The 16,590-nt window shown below is 30.2% G+C and overlaps 1 protein-coding gene across 21 annotated transcripts in view; it reads left to right on the forward strand.

Moving 5' to 3' along the window:
• The window catches only part of LOC126767909 (TLD domain-containing protein 2), a 313,504-nt gene that overhangs the window by 240,308 nt on the left and 56,606 nt on the right, over positions 1–16,590 (forward strand). For 8 of the 21 annotated variants that reach the window (XM_050485643.1, XM_050485647.1, XM_050485633.1 and 5 more), the window contains 7 exons: positions 669–1,212; positions 1,280–1,443; positions 1,926–2,057; positions 4,792–4,943; positions 6,496–6,658; positions 7,732–7,930; positions 8,538–8,627. In XM_050485643.1, coding sequence (XP_050341600.1) covers positions 669–1,212; positions 1,280–1,443; positions 1,926–2,057; positions 4,792–4,943; positions 6,496–6,658; positions 7,732–7,930; positions 8,538–8,627 — 1,444 coding nt within the window. The remainder of the gene's footprint in view (positions 1–668; positions 1,213–1,279; positions 1,444–1,925; positions 2,058–4,791; positions 4,944–6,495; positions 6,659–7,731; positions 7,931–8,537; positions 8,628–16,590) is intronic. The other 13 variants (XM_050485642.1, XM_050485655.1, XM_050485658.1 and 10 more) reach the window with 7 other exon arrangements.

Here is a 16,590-nt window from a genome sequence, read left to right on the forward strand (position 1 = left end):
TTGCTAAAGCCTGCTCTCGCATTTCCCGCTTTCTAACAAACTGGCGCCACCTTTTCAGCGTAACCATCTTCTAATGACTTTTCCTATTAAAAATAATTATTTTAAAAATCAGTTTACCAATTAACACTAATCAAAAATAGATTTAATAAAAGTGAATCGTAAATTATTGACGTAAATACAACTTTTGTTCGCTCCTCCTGAGGTCTCGTGCTTCCCTTTTCGCACGCTGCCTAATAACCACGCATGCCGAGACAGCGTGTGCGTGTATATGTTTCTATATACGATAATTGGTAGTATTTATTTATTAAATGAAATTGCAAAACTTTGAAATTTTAATTTTGTAAATTTTTATTTTCCTATATTTTCATATGTGAATTGTGAAACCGCTTCACATACACACACACCTTTTGTGTATGAAAACAAAAATGCAAAAAACCGACATCAATTGGCAACCACATTCCACACATAATTATTAACTGTCCACTTTCCATTATGTAAACAAAAACTCCCACCAATGCTATTGTACAACTGCCACTCTCCGACATTTGCCTCCATAACGAAACGTTCTTAACGGAGCGAAATTCGCTTACCATCACCACTACATACGCGTGCACTTACTTCCAAAAAATAATACTGTAAACAATACGCAAAATTTGCAAAAAATTCAGCCTCTATTATCTTAATTCCCGAAGATCATCGGAAGACGAAGGCGACAACGAATCGCAAACGACCATTGATAGCGGTGCCCGTGGGCAGGATCCACATTCGGCCACCTCCTCCATCAGCGGCATCGGTGCGGCTAGTGGCGCTTTACATTTGCCTGGCGGTCTGGCGCCGGCCGATCTCGAACATCTGGAGGAGCTAGCTAAGCAATCGTGCTATGACTCGGGCATCGATATACGTGAACCCATAGCAAATTTGCAGCCCATACCAAAGAAGACCGTTTACAGTGATGCCGATATTGTGCTGAGCTCCGATTGGGTGCCACCGAAGACCATCTCGCCGACACTGATGAGCGAATCGCCGCCGCGCAGCTCTGTGCTGAGCGCACAAAGCCTTGACGCGGGCACGGCTGGCGGGCGCAAGAAGACCACTAGCGTCAGCTTCAGCGTGGACGATAACAATAGCGAGCAACAGGCTGCGGCGGCGGTGGCGGCATCGGCGGCAGCGGCAGCCGCACAGGGTGACAAGAATACTGAGAAGAAGAATAAAGTATAAGCTAAATGCAATAGATGTGTGTTAGAAATAATCAAATTACAATATTTTTATGCATTTGCAGATGTTGAAACGCTTATCATATCCTTTGGCTTGGGTGGAAGGCCTAACTGGCGAAGCAGGCGGCCCTCCGGGCACTGGTGGCAGCCTCGGCAAGTCGGCGGACTCTGAGTCGGCGCCCAACACGGGCGATTCGAATCAGAGCGTATTTTCGAAAGTATTTTCAAGGTGAGTTCACCGGCATATAAGCGGCTTAGCAATAGTTTTACCGTTAGTGGAAATCATATATTGTTTTTAGTTGAATTAGTATTATTGTAAGGCATTTATGAGAAACAAAAGAATAATTGGTATACAATTTTTTCCTTTGATTTTCTTCCTTTCCAAAAATCAAAACGAAATTTGTCAAACAATGCTCACTAAACTTGCGGCGATTGGAATATTTTTATTATTATCTTATGTTTTTTTTTTGTAAAAAATACTACCCAAACACATATATCACAAATTATAAATATTATTATTTATTCAATACTTTCTGTGCACTTACCAAATACCAACCATTAAACGCCCCTACAAACGAACACACCATGCTGCCATGTAAACTTTTCGTTTACCGTTTTTTCCACCTCAAATCCAACACATCACTTTACTCTCCACACCCACTGCATACAAAAACAACTATTATTATTTTGTTCTGATTCGAATACTCACAGTTCACCCATTACTTTGGTCTCAGAGTTGGGTGGCAATTTATTTTCAAAAACACCGTCCGAAGACTCTGGTGGCTCACCAGTGCCACCATTGACTCCACATTCAACTCATTCCGAGGGTCATATTTCCACTGGGTAAGAATTAGTTGCTTTGTTGCATTTAACTTCGAATATCGAATATTGACTAATAGCATTGGCCGCGAGTACTGTTAAGTTTCGCAAGCAAAAACAAAAATTTTGAAGTTTCAATGGATTTTTTAAATGCTTGTTTGTCGTTTCACTGTCCGCCAAACAAATACTTTTTGTTACTTTGTAATGTTCGAATCAATTGTATGCTCGATATTTTTTCGTCAATACAAAAATTCATTTTACGTTTAATTTGGAGTCTATCCCAGTTGTGCTATCGCTCTAAAGCCATTTTCCTTTTATATTTTATTTTTTCCTAGTGAAACTATTCTATACTATATATGTAAATGTGTTTCTATCCCTTCTCGAAAGTACTACACATATAAATTGTCATGTAAATAACACAAGTTCGAATTCCTAAATGTGTAGCGTAAAGTTATTTTTTTATTCCGCACTTTTTCCCATGCACTGTTGTTTGATTTAGTATTTACTAAATGCCGTAAATGTTTTAAGAACTTCTTCATAGAAAAGTCTGCTATTTATTTTGATTACCTTCGTTGACCTATAGCATTTTTTCACTGTTGTTAAGCATATTTTTCGAAAATCCGCCAACACCACTTGCATTCAAATTTAGAGAAAGAGGTATTGGTCGACTTACAAAAATATTAATTATTGCTGTCAAGACATGCTCTACAATTTTTTAAATAATAATGTCAGTCAATAGTTTTATCCGAATATTATATAATATGTATAAATATCACATCTCACATAGCTTTTTTGATAATTGTATAGCCAGAAATTATAAAGATATATAGTAAAAAAAAACTGCCGAATCCATAAATTAATTAAAAAATATATGTATTATATATACATCATATACATATGTACATATGTATGTATGTATGTATGTGTATAGCCGATCTTGTTATTTCCGGAAATTCATAGTTAAAATCAATTTTAAAAAATTATGCTTGCATTGCAATATTAAAAAACAAAAGATATGAGAAAAAACTAAATTGTGTTCGAAATTGTTATGTTCGAAAATTAGCATATTCCGTCCAAAAAAATTTTTAAATTTTTATAATTACGGCGAAAATTCGATGTTATATAGAATTAGTGAATAAAGAGGAATGTTCGAAAATTCGAATGTTAATTAAAAGACCATAAATTCGACTTTTGCTAATCATCAAGCTTTCATTATTACGGCGAAAACTCGTTATGCTGCAGAAATCATAGTTCGGACAGAACCAAATAATATTATCTGAAAGTGAGATTAAATCTGTATAAATATAGTGTCCAGAAAGGTTTTTTTTTTTATTATGATGACATAAGTTATATAGATATTTAGAAGGCAAAACTTCCAAATTCGATTATTAATTTCGAAATCTAAGAAATTGTATGTGTGTATGTTAATATGTATATATACATGTATACATACATACTATGTAGCCGTTCTTTGATGAAAAAACTTATTTTCGAAATATTAAAAATAAAATCAAATTTTATAACCAAGGAAAATTGTAATTAAAATAGGTTCAACGTAAAAAACAAATTGTTCTATTGACTGTATTAGTGAAACTTTGTTATGTTCGAAAATTCGAATATTCCTTTAAAAATATTTATTTTCACTTCTAAGTTTTTATAATTACGCCAAAAATGCGATGTAATGTAGAATTTAGTGAATAAAGAGAACTGTTCGAAAATTCGAATATTAATTCGAACATAAAAACATTATTTTTTGCTAGTCGTTAAGTTTTTATAATTACGGCGAAAACTTGACATGCTGCAGAACTAGGCCGGAGTAGCAACAGAACTAAATATGTGGTGAATTCGATTTCGAAATTTACATAAGAATCGAAAACTCTGCACTTAGAGTTTCTAAAGTGTCATATGATAGCAATTTATTTTAGACGTATCAGACTCGTAACATTTTTTTACTTAAAAACATTAATTTACTATTTAACTTAAAAAATCATTTTAGCGCTTTAACGTAGAAAAACACATATTTCTCTACTCATATCGACTAACGATATTAATTATGGAAAATTGTTTAGGCTTTTTAAGGTCTAAAGCATTTATACTCAATTGATATAAAAAAAATAATATAAAAACAAAAATAAAAATCTTAAAGTAAATGGAAAGAAAAATCTGAAAATAGCAAACATAATGAATAATAAAAAATAATAATAATTCTATAAGTCAAAACTTACAAGTGTGTATTTTGTTATTTTGTTAAATAAAGTTTTAGTTATAAGCAGTAAAAACTCGATTTGCTTAGTTAAATTACATTTGATGTAAAGATTTTCGAAATTAAAAAAAAAAAATTTTAAGTTTGCACCTCCTTTTATATAAAAAAAGAAAATGTGTTTAAAAATATAAAAATTAAAACCACCAATTATTTTACTTTTCTCTGCATAATATATGTATATAATTTAGGGAGTAAACACTGCTTTACTGTTTTTTGTAAAAGTATTTAAAAAAAAAATTTTAATTTAGTTTATTGCTTTCTGGTTGTGTAGGACAACATTTAGCACTTTCACTGTTATCTTTCATTATCAAAAGTTGTTAAAAATATTTGTTTTAATTGTCGAATTGTATTTTGGCTGCGAGGTCATAAAATTTATTCAAATATTTACAAATAATATCCCGCGTCAAAAGAAAAAAGCATTAATGCAAAAAAAAGTTGAAAATAATAAATATGTATTTGTCTGTGAACTAATATTTTGCTTCTCTCCACATGCAGACGCTCATCGATTGGCACATTTATGCGTCCACAATCGTCGGAGGGCACTGCTTCCACAACGAAATTGAAGGACGTGAAACAGCAACCGAAATTGGACTACCGTTCGATGGTATCAGTTGATGACAAACCGGAATTGTTCATTAGCGTTGACAGTAAGTCAATATTATTAATTTTGTCGATTTTTAGAGTTTTTGTAGACTTATTACATTTTTTGGAGACGTATAATTTTTTTTTATACAATTTAGTTTGCTTTTTTGTTTTAATATATTTGATTAGAAAGCTTTTGAAGTTTTTGGAGACTTTTAAAATTTTTGGAGATTTCTAAAATCTTTTATTCTTAAGTTTTGTAGATGTAAATCTTTTATATTTTTAAGTTATTCACTATTTTGAGTTAAGTAAATATGTACAATGGAACTCTAATTTTTCTCGCTTTGATACTTAAAAATCTATTTACGTGAATACTGAGTTTAAAGTTCGTGGTTTAAGCAAATTTGAGTTGTTTTTGACAAGTTTCGGTAGTCGACCGTTTTTTTTTACAATTACAATGAAAGTTTGACAGTTCTTTACGTTACATTTATGACGTAGCGTGTCGCTCTGGTGTCATTATCAGTCTTGTTATAAAGCTATTTAAATCTCTGCTCTTGTTCAAAAATTTTGTTTTGAAAGTTGTTTTTCGAATTAGTAGTATTTCATATTTTCATTTGAAAAGTGTTATATATTTCTTCATATTGCTCAGCAAAAATCATGTTTATTCATCTTGGACAGTGACTCTTTAGTCCCACATATTTTATAAAGGTTTATTTTTAGTGATACTTTAAAATAATGTTTGATGTGATATAGCTACATTTAATTCACTATTTGTAACAGTATTTTTATGTATTTTTTTGTATCACTTTTTGTCACAAAAATTATCAAAATGCTACACTCTATCGTTCCATCTACTCAAACTAACACTCATACTCACCTAATTCATATTCGAAAAAATCTAATACCGTGTAGTTCGGGCGCCATATTTTCCACTCTTGAATATAGTCGGTATGTGACACAGTTTGTATACTAAATAAGTATATTTTTATACTCTTTAACAGTAAATTTAATCATTTATATATTTACATATCCTTTATCTCAATGTTTACCCCACAAAACGAAAGTATTATTGAAATTCTGTTAAAATATGGCAAACAATAAAAAAAGTTATGCTTAAAAATAGCAACAAATTTATTGCTTTATACTTCAATTGAGAAGAAATTCACCCGTGTTTGCGTTTCCTTTGTAAATAATTCATATATCAATCTAAAATAATCGACTGCAGCTTAAGTGTTATAAATTTATTGTATACAGTAGCTATGTGTGTCACAAAAATTTATTTTATTATATTTTTTTGTTTTTTTTTTTGAGATAACATAAACCCTACTGCGATTTCTAACCAGTGCACACACGAAATACTCCTGGCTCTTATCTGCTCTAGCTTAAAATATTTTGTAGATATTAATTTCTATTTACACATACTCAAAAATATTTGTGCGCCACATACCTATACATAATCATACGTATATATGTATATAGTATGTATATATTAATATATGTATATTTGTATATATTTTACATATACATATAAGTGCCTAAATGTTGTGTAGCCGATAATTGCATTTTTCATAATTTAATACAATATATTTTTCATCCGCTCTTGTTTTTTCTCTCCAGAATTGATACCACGACCGGCACGCGCCTGTCCGGACCCACCATTGTACTTACGCCTGCGCATGGGCAAGCCCATTGGCAAGGCAATACCGCTACCGACTTCAGTTATGTCTTATGGCAAAAATAAATTGAGACCTGAATACTGGTTTAGTGTACCTAAAAATCGGTAAGTGTAAGGTATATTTTTTCAATAGAGTTGCCAGAAGTTGAAATATTTTATTAAATGAAATTTAAGAGACGGATAGATTATTACAGTAAATATATCAAATGGAAAATGTTTGAGAAAAACTAGCGTTGAAATGATCACTGACGCGTGTTGCCAACAATGTAAAAATTGTATTAAAAAAAATGTATAAAAAATTAAAATATTGTCAGAATATTTGTGACAAATGAAAGAAGCTTAAAAAAATTTGCAGTTGGATTTAACTGAATTATGCAACAAATAACTAGAATATGATAGGAGGCATAAAAGTGAATTTTTTTGTGATAGTTGCCGGTTAAAAAATTTTAAGTCAATAATTTTGATAAGAAAAATTAAATGTCAGAAAATGGGTATACACTTAATATATTGAAAAAAAACTTGCACCTTTATAAGATTTTCTTAGAAGCGTTGCCAGCTGTTTAACTGTTTTAATACAGTTAAAAACATAAGCGAAAATGATAATATGGGCACTAAATTCTAAAGGTTCGAAAACGCACACAGTGAAAAATATTTTTGAGGAGAGTTGCCAGCTGTTTACAATTAAATAAATCAATTCGGTAACAATACTTAATTCTAAAATGTTTTTAAACTATAGAAAAAAGTATAATATAAATATTTTCGAGAGTTGAAGCTGTTTAAATTTAATTTTCTTTTAGTAAACTTAATCAAATAAAATGTGTTTCTAAACAAATATAAAACGATTACCAAAGTATAATATGTATATAATAAAAAAAACATTTTTTTAATGTTATAAAAATGATGTTAAAATATCAATAGTATTTATATTTATACATTAATTATAAACATTTTTACGTGAGGTGCCAGCTTTAAAAAAAACTTAAATCGAATGTTTCGATATGGGTATCGAGCTAAACGGATAGGAAATGTTAATATTTTTAAGAAACGTGCCCTTAATTAAAAAACATATTGTTGATACCTTAAAATAAATATAATATAATTTGCAAAAAAAAGCTTTAGTTTTTTTACTTTTTCAAATATTTTAACAATTTTATTTTGTAATTTCTTCCACTTCACAGCGTTGATGAATTGTATCGCTTCATAAACACCTGGGTGCAGCACCTGTACGGTGAATTGAATGAGGAGCAAATCAAAGCGCGTGGCTTCGAACTCATCCAAGATGATACCGAGTGGACGAAGAGCGGCAGCGGCAAGAGCGGACGCAGCGGCAGCCAAGAGAACGAGGAGATTAGTGACTTGACACGCGAGTCGTGGGAGGTGAGTACACAAGTTTTGAATTGCCAAGAGCGTTCTTTTTACGTGTGCCTTGGTTGCAGCGGTTTAACTTTTATCGTGATTAAGTTTTCTCACTTTTACTACTATTATATGCTACTATTACTACTTTTATTCGGTACTAACTCCTATAATTATCATCACAAGTTAATATAACAAATATTACTTTACATACTTACATATCTATGAATATATTGAATATAATAAATATTTGTAAATTATAAGTTTCCTTAAAATTTTAAGTCAGAATCAAAATTTTCTCAGCTATGCAACTCTACTAAATAATTCATATTTTTAGGTTTAATCACAATATGCCAATAATTTACTCGATTCCTTTACGATTTAGCAATTAAACTAAATTTAAATTAAAAAAATTTTTAGAACGAAAATTTCCATTTATCTTCTTGCATATAATTTTAAACGAAATTTTCTTCATTTGAATTTTTTTCTTTTCTGTTTTCTTATTCCGCCAAAACGTGAACATTTTTACTGCTCCATTACTACAAACCAAAAAAAAATTATATTAAAATAATGAAAAATACAAATTAACAAATGTTTGACGAATCCTTAAATTTACTAACGCATTAATCAGCTTATAAAGGCGCCCTTCGCCAAGACCTACAGCATTATAAAAACGGCAAAGCATGCCGCATCGCATGAAATGGATTTGTTGAGCGGCGAGGTTAGGAACGAAAATATTATTCTTTATTACAAACCCGACACTCAAAACAAAAACAAAATAAGAACCACAAAGCACAAAAATTTTGTTAAAGAAATTTCATTAGCTCGCAAAGTGAATTCGTTTTATTTTCATATATACCGATTTTTGGTATATATTTTTCCGTTGTAGTTGCTACATTGCACCAAGCGTTGTTGGTTGGAGTGAAATGAGATTCGAACATATGTATATAATATAATAAAAAAAATTTTAAAATCTTAAGTAAAGTATTTTCAACGTTGTTTAGTTTACACTTAATTATGTTATTTGGAATTGCGTACTATTTGAGCAAAAAAAAAATGAAATTTTTAAAAATATATATAATTTTTTAATTAATAATATTAAATAATTAGAATTAAAAATAATAATAATAAAGAAAATTATAAATAATATTAACAAAAATAATATTAACAAAAAAAACTACCAATAATATTAACAAAATTTGTTAATTTTATTTATAATAAGAAAACCTAAAAGTATAAAAAAAATATTTTTTATTAACTAATTTATTTACAGTCGCTCAGTACGACAGTATGTAAATAAATTAATTGAAAATTTTCATATTATAAAAGGAACAGTTGAACTCCAGTGAGAGCTGATATTAAATTTCAAATTCTTTAATAAACAAAAATATAAGTTAGTATAAACATTTTTTAGTTAAAAATATGTATTTTTTAAATAATTTTCATGTTTTTTTATTTTCAAAATAAATATTTCTTCCTATGGTTAAATTTAAGAAAAATTATAAATTTTTTTTTTATATTAAACGTTAATCTAAAAAAATAATAATACTAACTAAAAATCGTTAATTACAACTGAAATTAAAATTATTTGAGTTTAAAAATTATTTATTTAACAAAATAATGCCTGAAATCAGAAATATAAAAAAAGTTAAGACATTTTTTTTGCTATGTTTAAATTTCATTTGAATTTAAAACACCAAAACTTAGCCAAAATGTTTCAAAAAAATTAATTAAAAAATAAGAGAGACTATTTTTCAAACATTTACTAAAAGCTAAAAACAAAAATTCACAAAAATTTTTTAAAAATATTTTATATAAAGATAAATATATTTTTTATTTTTATAAAAATAAAATTTAAATAGTAAAAAGAAATTTAGATGTTTTATAAAAAAATTTAAAAAATTTTGATTACAAATATTTAGTAATTTTTTATTTAAATTTTTTTAAAACTAATTCGCATTAAAAAAAATAGTTTGTGAAAGTGCAGCAATAAGTTATAGAAATAATTTTTAAAAGGTTGAAAATGAATAATTTAGGAACAACTTGAAATTCTTTGCATAAAATTTTATTGGAAACATTTAATTTTTCTAAATTTAGTTTAAAAACAATCGAAGCAATTTGATTTATCTTATTTTTTTTTAATTTTTCAATTATTTATTTAATTTTTTACTATTTCTTATATTTTTTTCCTATTTTTTATTATTTTTTTGTAATTATTTAATTATTTTGGGATTGTAGTTTTTAATTTTTTTTTAATTGTTAATAATTAATTTTTTTTAAATATTTTTTTTTTTTAATTTTTTTATAATTATTTATTTATAAGTACTTATCTATTTATAATTATTAAGAAATTTCGTTGTTTATTTCTAATGAAACGAATTGTAGCCTGAAAATATACGAGTTTTCTTACTTTAAATTATTTTTCCGTTGAATGCACTCCTGCCAGCAACGCTTTAATGTACTCTTTATTCACCACTTTGGTTTCAATTACTGGCGAGTTGAATTCCTTTGAAGAAACACTCTGTAAAAATGACAAATAATTAATTGTATGTTAGTACAACAGCACCCTTTGCCTCTAAACTACCGACACTTATTAGTTATGTACTTTTATGAATATATACCTATATACATATAGTATATAATTCGTATGTATTTTTTCCACTGGTAGGAAGTTCTGCAACAAATTATATGCAAATGCACAATCATGTCATTATTTTATTTCAATATTTTTAAATAATTGTTTCTTACATATTATAAAATCATTTTATTTTAATAATTTAAGTACTGTTATTTGGTGGCGCACACTCATTAAAAAAAAAACCGAATTATTAAATATTTTTATATTAATGAAATAAATATGACGACGATGATTAGCGACTTATTATAAATAATTAAATGTTAAACAAGTAAGGAGAGCTAAGTTCGGGTGTAACCGGTCAGGCAAGGACTATCCCTGAATTATATATCTTTTGTATCTCACACATTCACCGATATTTGTCGCAAAAAGTCAACTATAGATACTGGGGTCCAAATATTCGGTAATTAGTTGCTTGAACATTTTTTTGTTGGATTTGGATAATATATGGTCATAACAGTCCAAATTCGTCCATTTTCTCACGGTGATATAAAAGGTCCTAAGATATGCAGTTTTACCTAATGGTGGGCGGTACTACGCCCATCGTCAAATTTTTACACCTGCGTCAATAAAGCCCTCTCATACCATTTCGAGCGTAAACATTAATGTCTCTGGCGTTTACAAATACAACAGCGTTTGTTTGGTGTGTTAATTTATCCATTTGCAATTCAACAAAAATTGTTGTTGAAATAAATTTACAACAATATCGCTAGATACGTCGAGAATTTAGTATATATAAATATGTATGTCGATTAACGTTTCTAAAAACAGTGTAATAAATAATTTGAACATATATAGTTAAAGCAATTCCTCGAGGATGTAAAAAACTCAATAGTCATTATATCGATAATTAATTATTTCGATAATTAATTATTAGTATAAAATTTTCCAAATATTTAGTGTAAAATAATAGTAAAAACATCAACTTAAAACAATATTTTGAAGCTACAAGTTAAAAAAATACCCATAATTTATCAATATATCGATAAATTTTTAAATAAATAAGTATTATTTATTGAAAACTGTGATGTCACGGTTAAGACTCGAATTTTTCTAAACACTACATTGGGGAAAAAACTACAACTTTGCGTTAAATCAATATTAACTTCGAAAAACTGGCAAATTTTCGATAATGTACAGTTATGACAGTAGTGCAGTTGTACTCAGTTTACACTTCAGGCTTCAAAAGCAGCTTTGATAAGCATTTCCTATTGTATTTATTTTTCATTTTGGAACACCCTGTTACTGCTCACTTTTCTATTAGCATAAATTTAATGATTACTTTGCAGCTCTTGCTCTTAAACATTTGAAGCAAACAGCAATTATGCCTCGCCTCGATTGCTACACGGCGCAATTGAAGGCGTTTACAAATTATCTTGTCACATTTCAGCATCGTTAACAACAACAACAACAAAAGTAGTGCAATTTGTAAATGGTACTCTGACATGAAACGCTCGTTCAAGTGCATGTTCGCATCGCTCTGCGCGCGTGTGTGTGTGTCTGTGTCGGTGTTGCCGCTTTATCGATTGTGTTATCAAAATCAATTGCTTCAATTAAAATAATTTGTAGTTGCTTTCTTTAATACAAACTATATACATACATACATAAGTATGTGTGATAATAGTCGCGTCGCTTCGTTTACTTCCTACCGGCTAAGCTCGGATTTTCCTTTAGGCTGTTTTTTTATATTAAAAGGACTTCAGTCAGCATTTTCAGCATTTAATTGTTTATAAAAACTGTAATTGTTATTGTTGTTGCTGTCACTTGTTCATACTTGTTTGCAGCACAGTTTCAGAGCGGTTTTGACCTGATTTTTGCCGGTGGCTGGGCGCGAAAAACTGTGCTGGCGGCGCTGTGAAAGCAAAAAAAGCTTTTTTATATTAATTTATTACCGTTAACGGCATGAAGCGACATAAAGCAGACACCTCAATTAAAGTTAATAAAAAAGCGGGAGTTTTTTAGTTATGAATATGCAAGTATTTAGCGGCGTGGTCGGTTATTTATGCGCTTACAGCAAGGTTACATGGGGGGTTGGTTGGAAATTAAAGAAGCTTTGCAACAAAAGCCGGCTACAATTAACTCGAATCGAAAAATTACAAGTTATGTTTTTACTCATATTTGAAACATAATCATATGCCTGAAAGGGCACCCTTTACTTGGCTCAATTTTGTTTTAAGCAATGTATTGCTGTACATTTTTACAAACTCTTATATTTTAAGCTATTAAAATACAGTCGATCTCTTTTTAACGCGGTTTGCCGGGACACAAATTTATCCGCGTAAAAAAAAAACCGCGTAAAAAAACCCACATTTCAATTCAAATTTGGTTATTCGTTCCTATTTTACGAAAAATCGGCGCAAAAAAAAATCCGCGCTAAAATAACCAAAATTCCAACTGAAACTCAAATTTGGGGAAGTAAACAAATTTATTACATATGCACATATTCGTTATGCGTTGATATATTCTATATCTTTTAGTTTTACAGAATTTGGACAAAAAATCATATTGAGTTCAATTACATATATCCGCTATGCATTGATATATTTTAAATATTTTAAATCTGTTTTACAAGATTTGTGCAAAAAATCACATTGAGATCAATTGTAACTTAAATTATATTAAACTACGTACAAACGTACAAAACAGTATTTTAGTTCTTAAAATAATCTGTTAATAATCTTTGGGGTTTTTCTTTATGCATCTCTTTATATAAATTCTGGTAGCAGTCCATAGCGTTTTTAAAATCTCGACGAAACTTTGATAAGCGTTCATCATTAGGATCATGATCTATAAAATGATCTTGAAGGTCAGCAGCTTTGTCTAATCCTTCTCGAAGTATTTTGACGAAAGTGAAACGGGTGGAGAGCTGACACCATTTTCTGCATTTTCAAGGTCATTATTATTATTATTATCAATTGTATGAATAATTTCCGCATCGTCTAGAGCATACAGATCAAACAGTTCATTAATATCGTCAATATCCATGTCGTCAAAACCTTCACCGCCGATGCTTTTGGCTAATTCAAATATTTCCGCGTAGGTAAGATTTTTCCAACATTTACTTAGGGTGATTTTTGTAATATCCTTTACGGCAATTTCAATACAATCGATACAATTCTTTACATTAAAATCTTTCCAAGCAGAAATCACATTAATTGCGGAATTACTTTCCAATTTATTCAAAATAAACCTAAACGAATGCTTTATGTAATAAGTTTTTAAAGCTGCAATGATGCCTTGGTCCAGCGGTTGCAAAAGAGATGTTGTGTTTGGGGGAAGAAATAGCACTTTGACGTTTGGGTGCTCAATAACTGGGTGTCCAGGTGCATTGTCAATTAATAACAACACTTTAAATTCCAAGTTTTTAGAGATCATGTATCCTCTTACTTCAGGCACAAAACACTTTTCGAACCACTCCTTGAAAAGCGATGCGGTCACCCAAGCCTTTTTGTTTGCCATCCAATGTACTGGCAATTTCTTTAGATCCATTCCTAAAATCGGAAAACATAAAATTTTTGCAAATCAGCTATTAATGATTAAAACTTACCTTTCAAAGCTCGCGGCTTTAAATTTTTGTTCACTAATAGAGGTTTTAAAACCTTGTCCCCTGATGCATTGCTACACAGTACGAGCGTGATACGCTCCTTTGCTGTTTTAAACCCGTGCACCGATCTGGTCTGTTTAGCTACTTAAATGCGGCTTGGCATTTTCTTCCAATACTGGAGTTGTGCAGCGAGTTTCTTTTCAAGAAGCACCTAAGCCAACCATTACTTGCACAAAATTGTTTCGTATTTTGCATATTTGAACTAGATGGTTTTTCGCATTTAAATTTTTCATAAAACACAGTGGCCTTTTCTTTTATGCACCTAGTATCCACAGGAATTCTTCTATGGACGAGGTCCTCAATCCACCATACAAGCGCGCGTTCAACTTTAATCATTACGACATCTCTAGTGTTGTACGAATATGTAAGGCTACTGGAACCGCATTCAGTAAAAGTTTTCCTTATGGCGTTTTCCTTTCTTTTAATTGTACGAACTGATGATTCGTTAATTTTATGCCTCTTGGCAATGTTTGCAGGTTTTTCCCCACTTTTTAAAGAATTTAAAATGACAATTTTTTGCCTAAGGCTTAATCTTTTGCGCTTAGGTGCCATTTCGCGGCAATTTTGTTTGTTTTCGGTTTGACATTTGGTTCTCTTTTACATGGTTGCGGGTTTGCATTTTTTTTGCAATACGAACATACATGCTTATATAAGGCTTAGACTTTCAATTTAAACAGCACTTGCAAAGCGCACTAGAAATAAAACAAAAGGAAAAAATCAAAATGATTCGCGAACCGCGTTAAAAAAGTAAAACCGCGTAAAAAAAGACAACGGGGGATTGTTAAAAACTCCGCGTTAAAAAAATCCGCGTTAAAAAGAACCGCGTTAAAAGGAGATCGACTGTACTAATTATTTAAAAAATTACATTGAGCACAAGAGCGCAGTTCCATTACATAATGCTCATATTAAAATCCAACAAACATACCCTTATATAAAGTAGCACCTGTAAACTAATGCATAGCAAAAAACAAAAAAAAAAATACAAAAAGCCGTTAATTTATGTATGTACATATATTTCCGCATTGCTGAGTTGCATTTAAGTAATGGATTGGTTGCCGCTAGCGCAAACACGCTTTCCATCAGCATTTAATCAACTCTGCCCAGCCATTAACTCGCATAGTGGTATTTATTTTTACCCAAGTAATTGTAATTTGCACAATTTTAATGAATATTCCCTGCATTATTTGTAAGACATGTTAACATGTCATTGCAACAGATGTTACATGCCCTTGCACACCTACCCAACAGTAGCAGTACTTATTAACTATGCATATATGGAAATTTGTAATTAAATATAGGCTACTCACTTCATAGGTTTTTCTCACGACTATATATACTTATTTAGTTGCCTGTTTAGCGCTGTTAAGTTTATTATTAATAAATTTTGTATTTATTTACATACATTCATGGGTGAGAAACTGAGACCTTTAACAGGTGTTGGGCCGTGCTTCACTGCAAATTTTTGTTGCGGACAGCTGGCAGCCCTGCTCTTAACATAATTTTAAAGGAACCTTTTTCACCTATAATATAGTCTAGGCAAAGACCTTTAAGATAGACACACGCTTTCGGATTCTCGTCTTGCCTTCAATTTTTTCCACATAATTACTTTTTTCTGAGTTTCGAACACAGCTGCTCTTTTCTTCTTGTTTCTGACCTAACCTAGTAATTTTACTTTCCCTACATGCTGCAGGGCTAAAGCGCTAATTTAAATATGATGACAGGTGGTTTAATAAATAATTTCGTTAGTTAAATCAGTCTTTAATGAATTGTATATATGAATGCTCACAGTTGATCTGATAAATGTAATTATATTCAAATTGAATGGTAATAATATAATTACATATGGACTTATTATTATCCATATTTGTTTTTGATGAATGTGATTTAGTGCATTAATTAATTAAAAATTTAAGTTAATATCGTTTTAATTGATAATAAATTCATATATCGTATGCTCATTACTTTTTAAACAACTGTAAATTAGATTTTTTGTATCTAAATTAGTTTTCAATAACATGATGAGGTTTCATGGTATTTTTTAATACAAAAAACGTAAATTTAAAAAATTATAGATGAACCAATCTGTTTCCAAAGTCAGGTTAGGTTTGAGGCTGATCCTCGCTATCAAGATTTTTTTTTACACTCTCCTTTTTTAAAATAAGTTTCGAATAAGCCCAATTGCCTTTTTTAAACAAATATAGCTAATATAATAATTTTAGAAAACACGAAGATATATTTTTAAAAGTATTACAAAACATATAATGCTTATGTCTAGACCCCATATTTTTAGTTTAAAATCCAAATTTAGTCCTCTTTCGCTTCATTGCATACTTTATAATGACTTGATATGGAAGGCACTGACCTAAGGCATAAGGCTATGGCCTACGAGTTTCCTTAATAACCGTCGTCCTTCAGCACGCAAACTCAAAGTTCAGAGCAAAGTAC

Source organism: Bactrocera neohumeralis, chromosome 2 (assembly GCF_024586455.1).
Source record: "Bactrocera neohumeralis isolate Rockhampton chromosome 2, APGP_CSIRO_Bneo_wtdbg2-racon-allhic-juicebox.fasta_v2, whole genome shotgun sequence".
In the NCBI taxonomy this organism is placed as follows: domain Eukaryota; kingdom Metazoa; phylum Arthropoda; class Insecta; order Diptera; family Tephritidae; genus Bactrocera; species Bactrocera neohumeralis.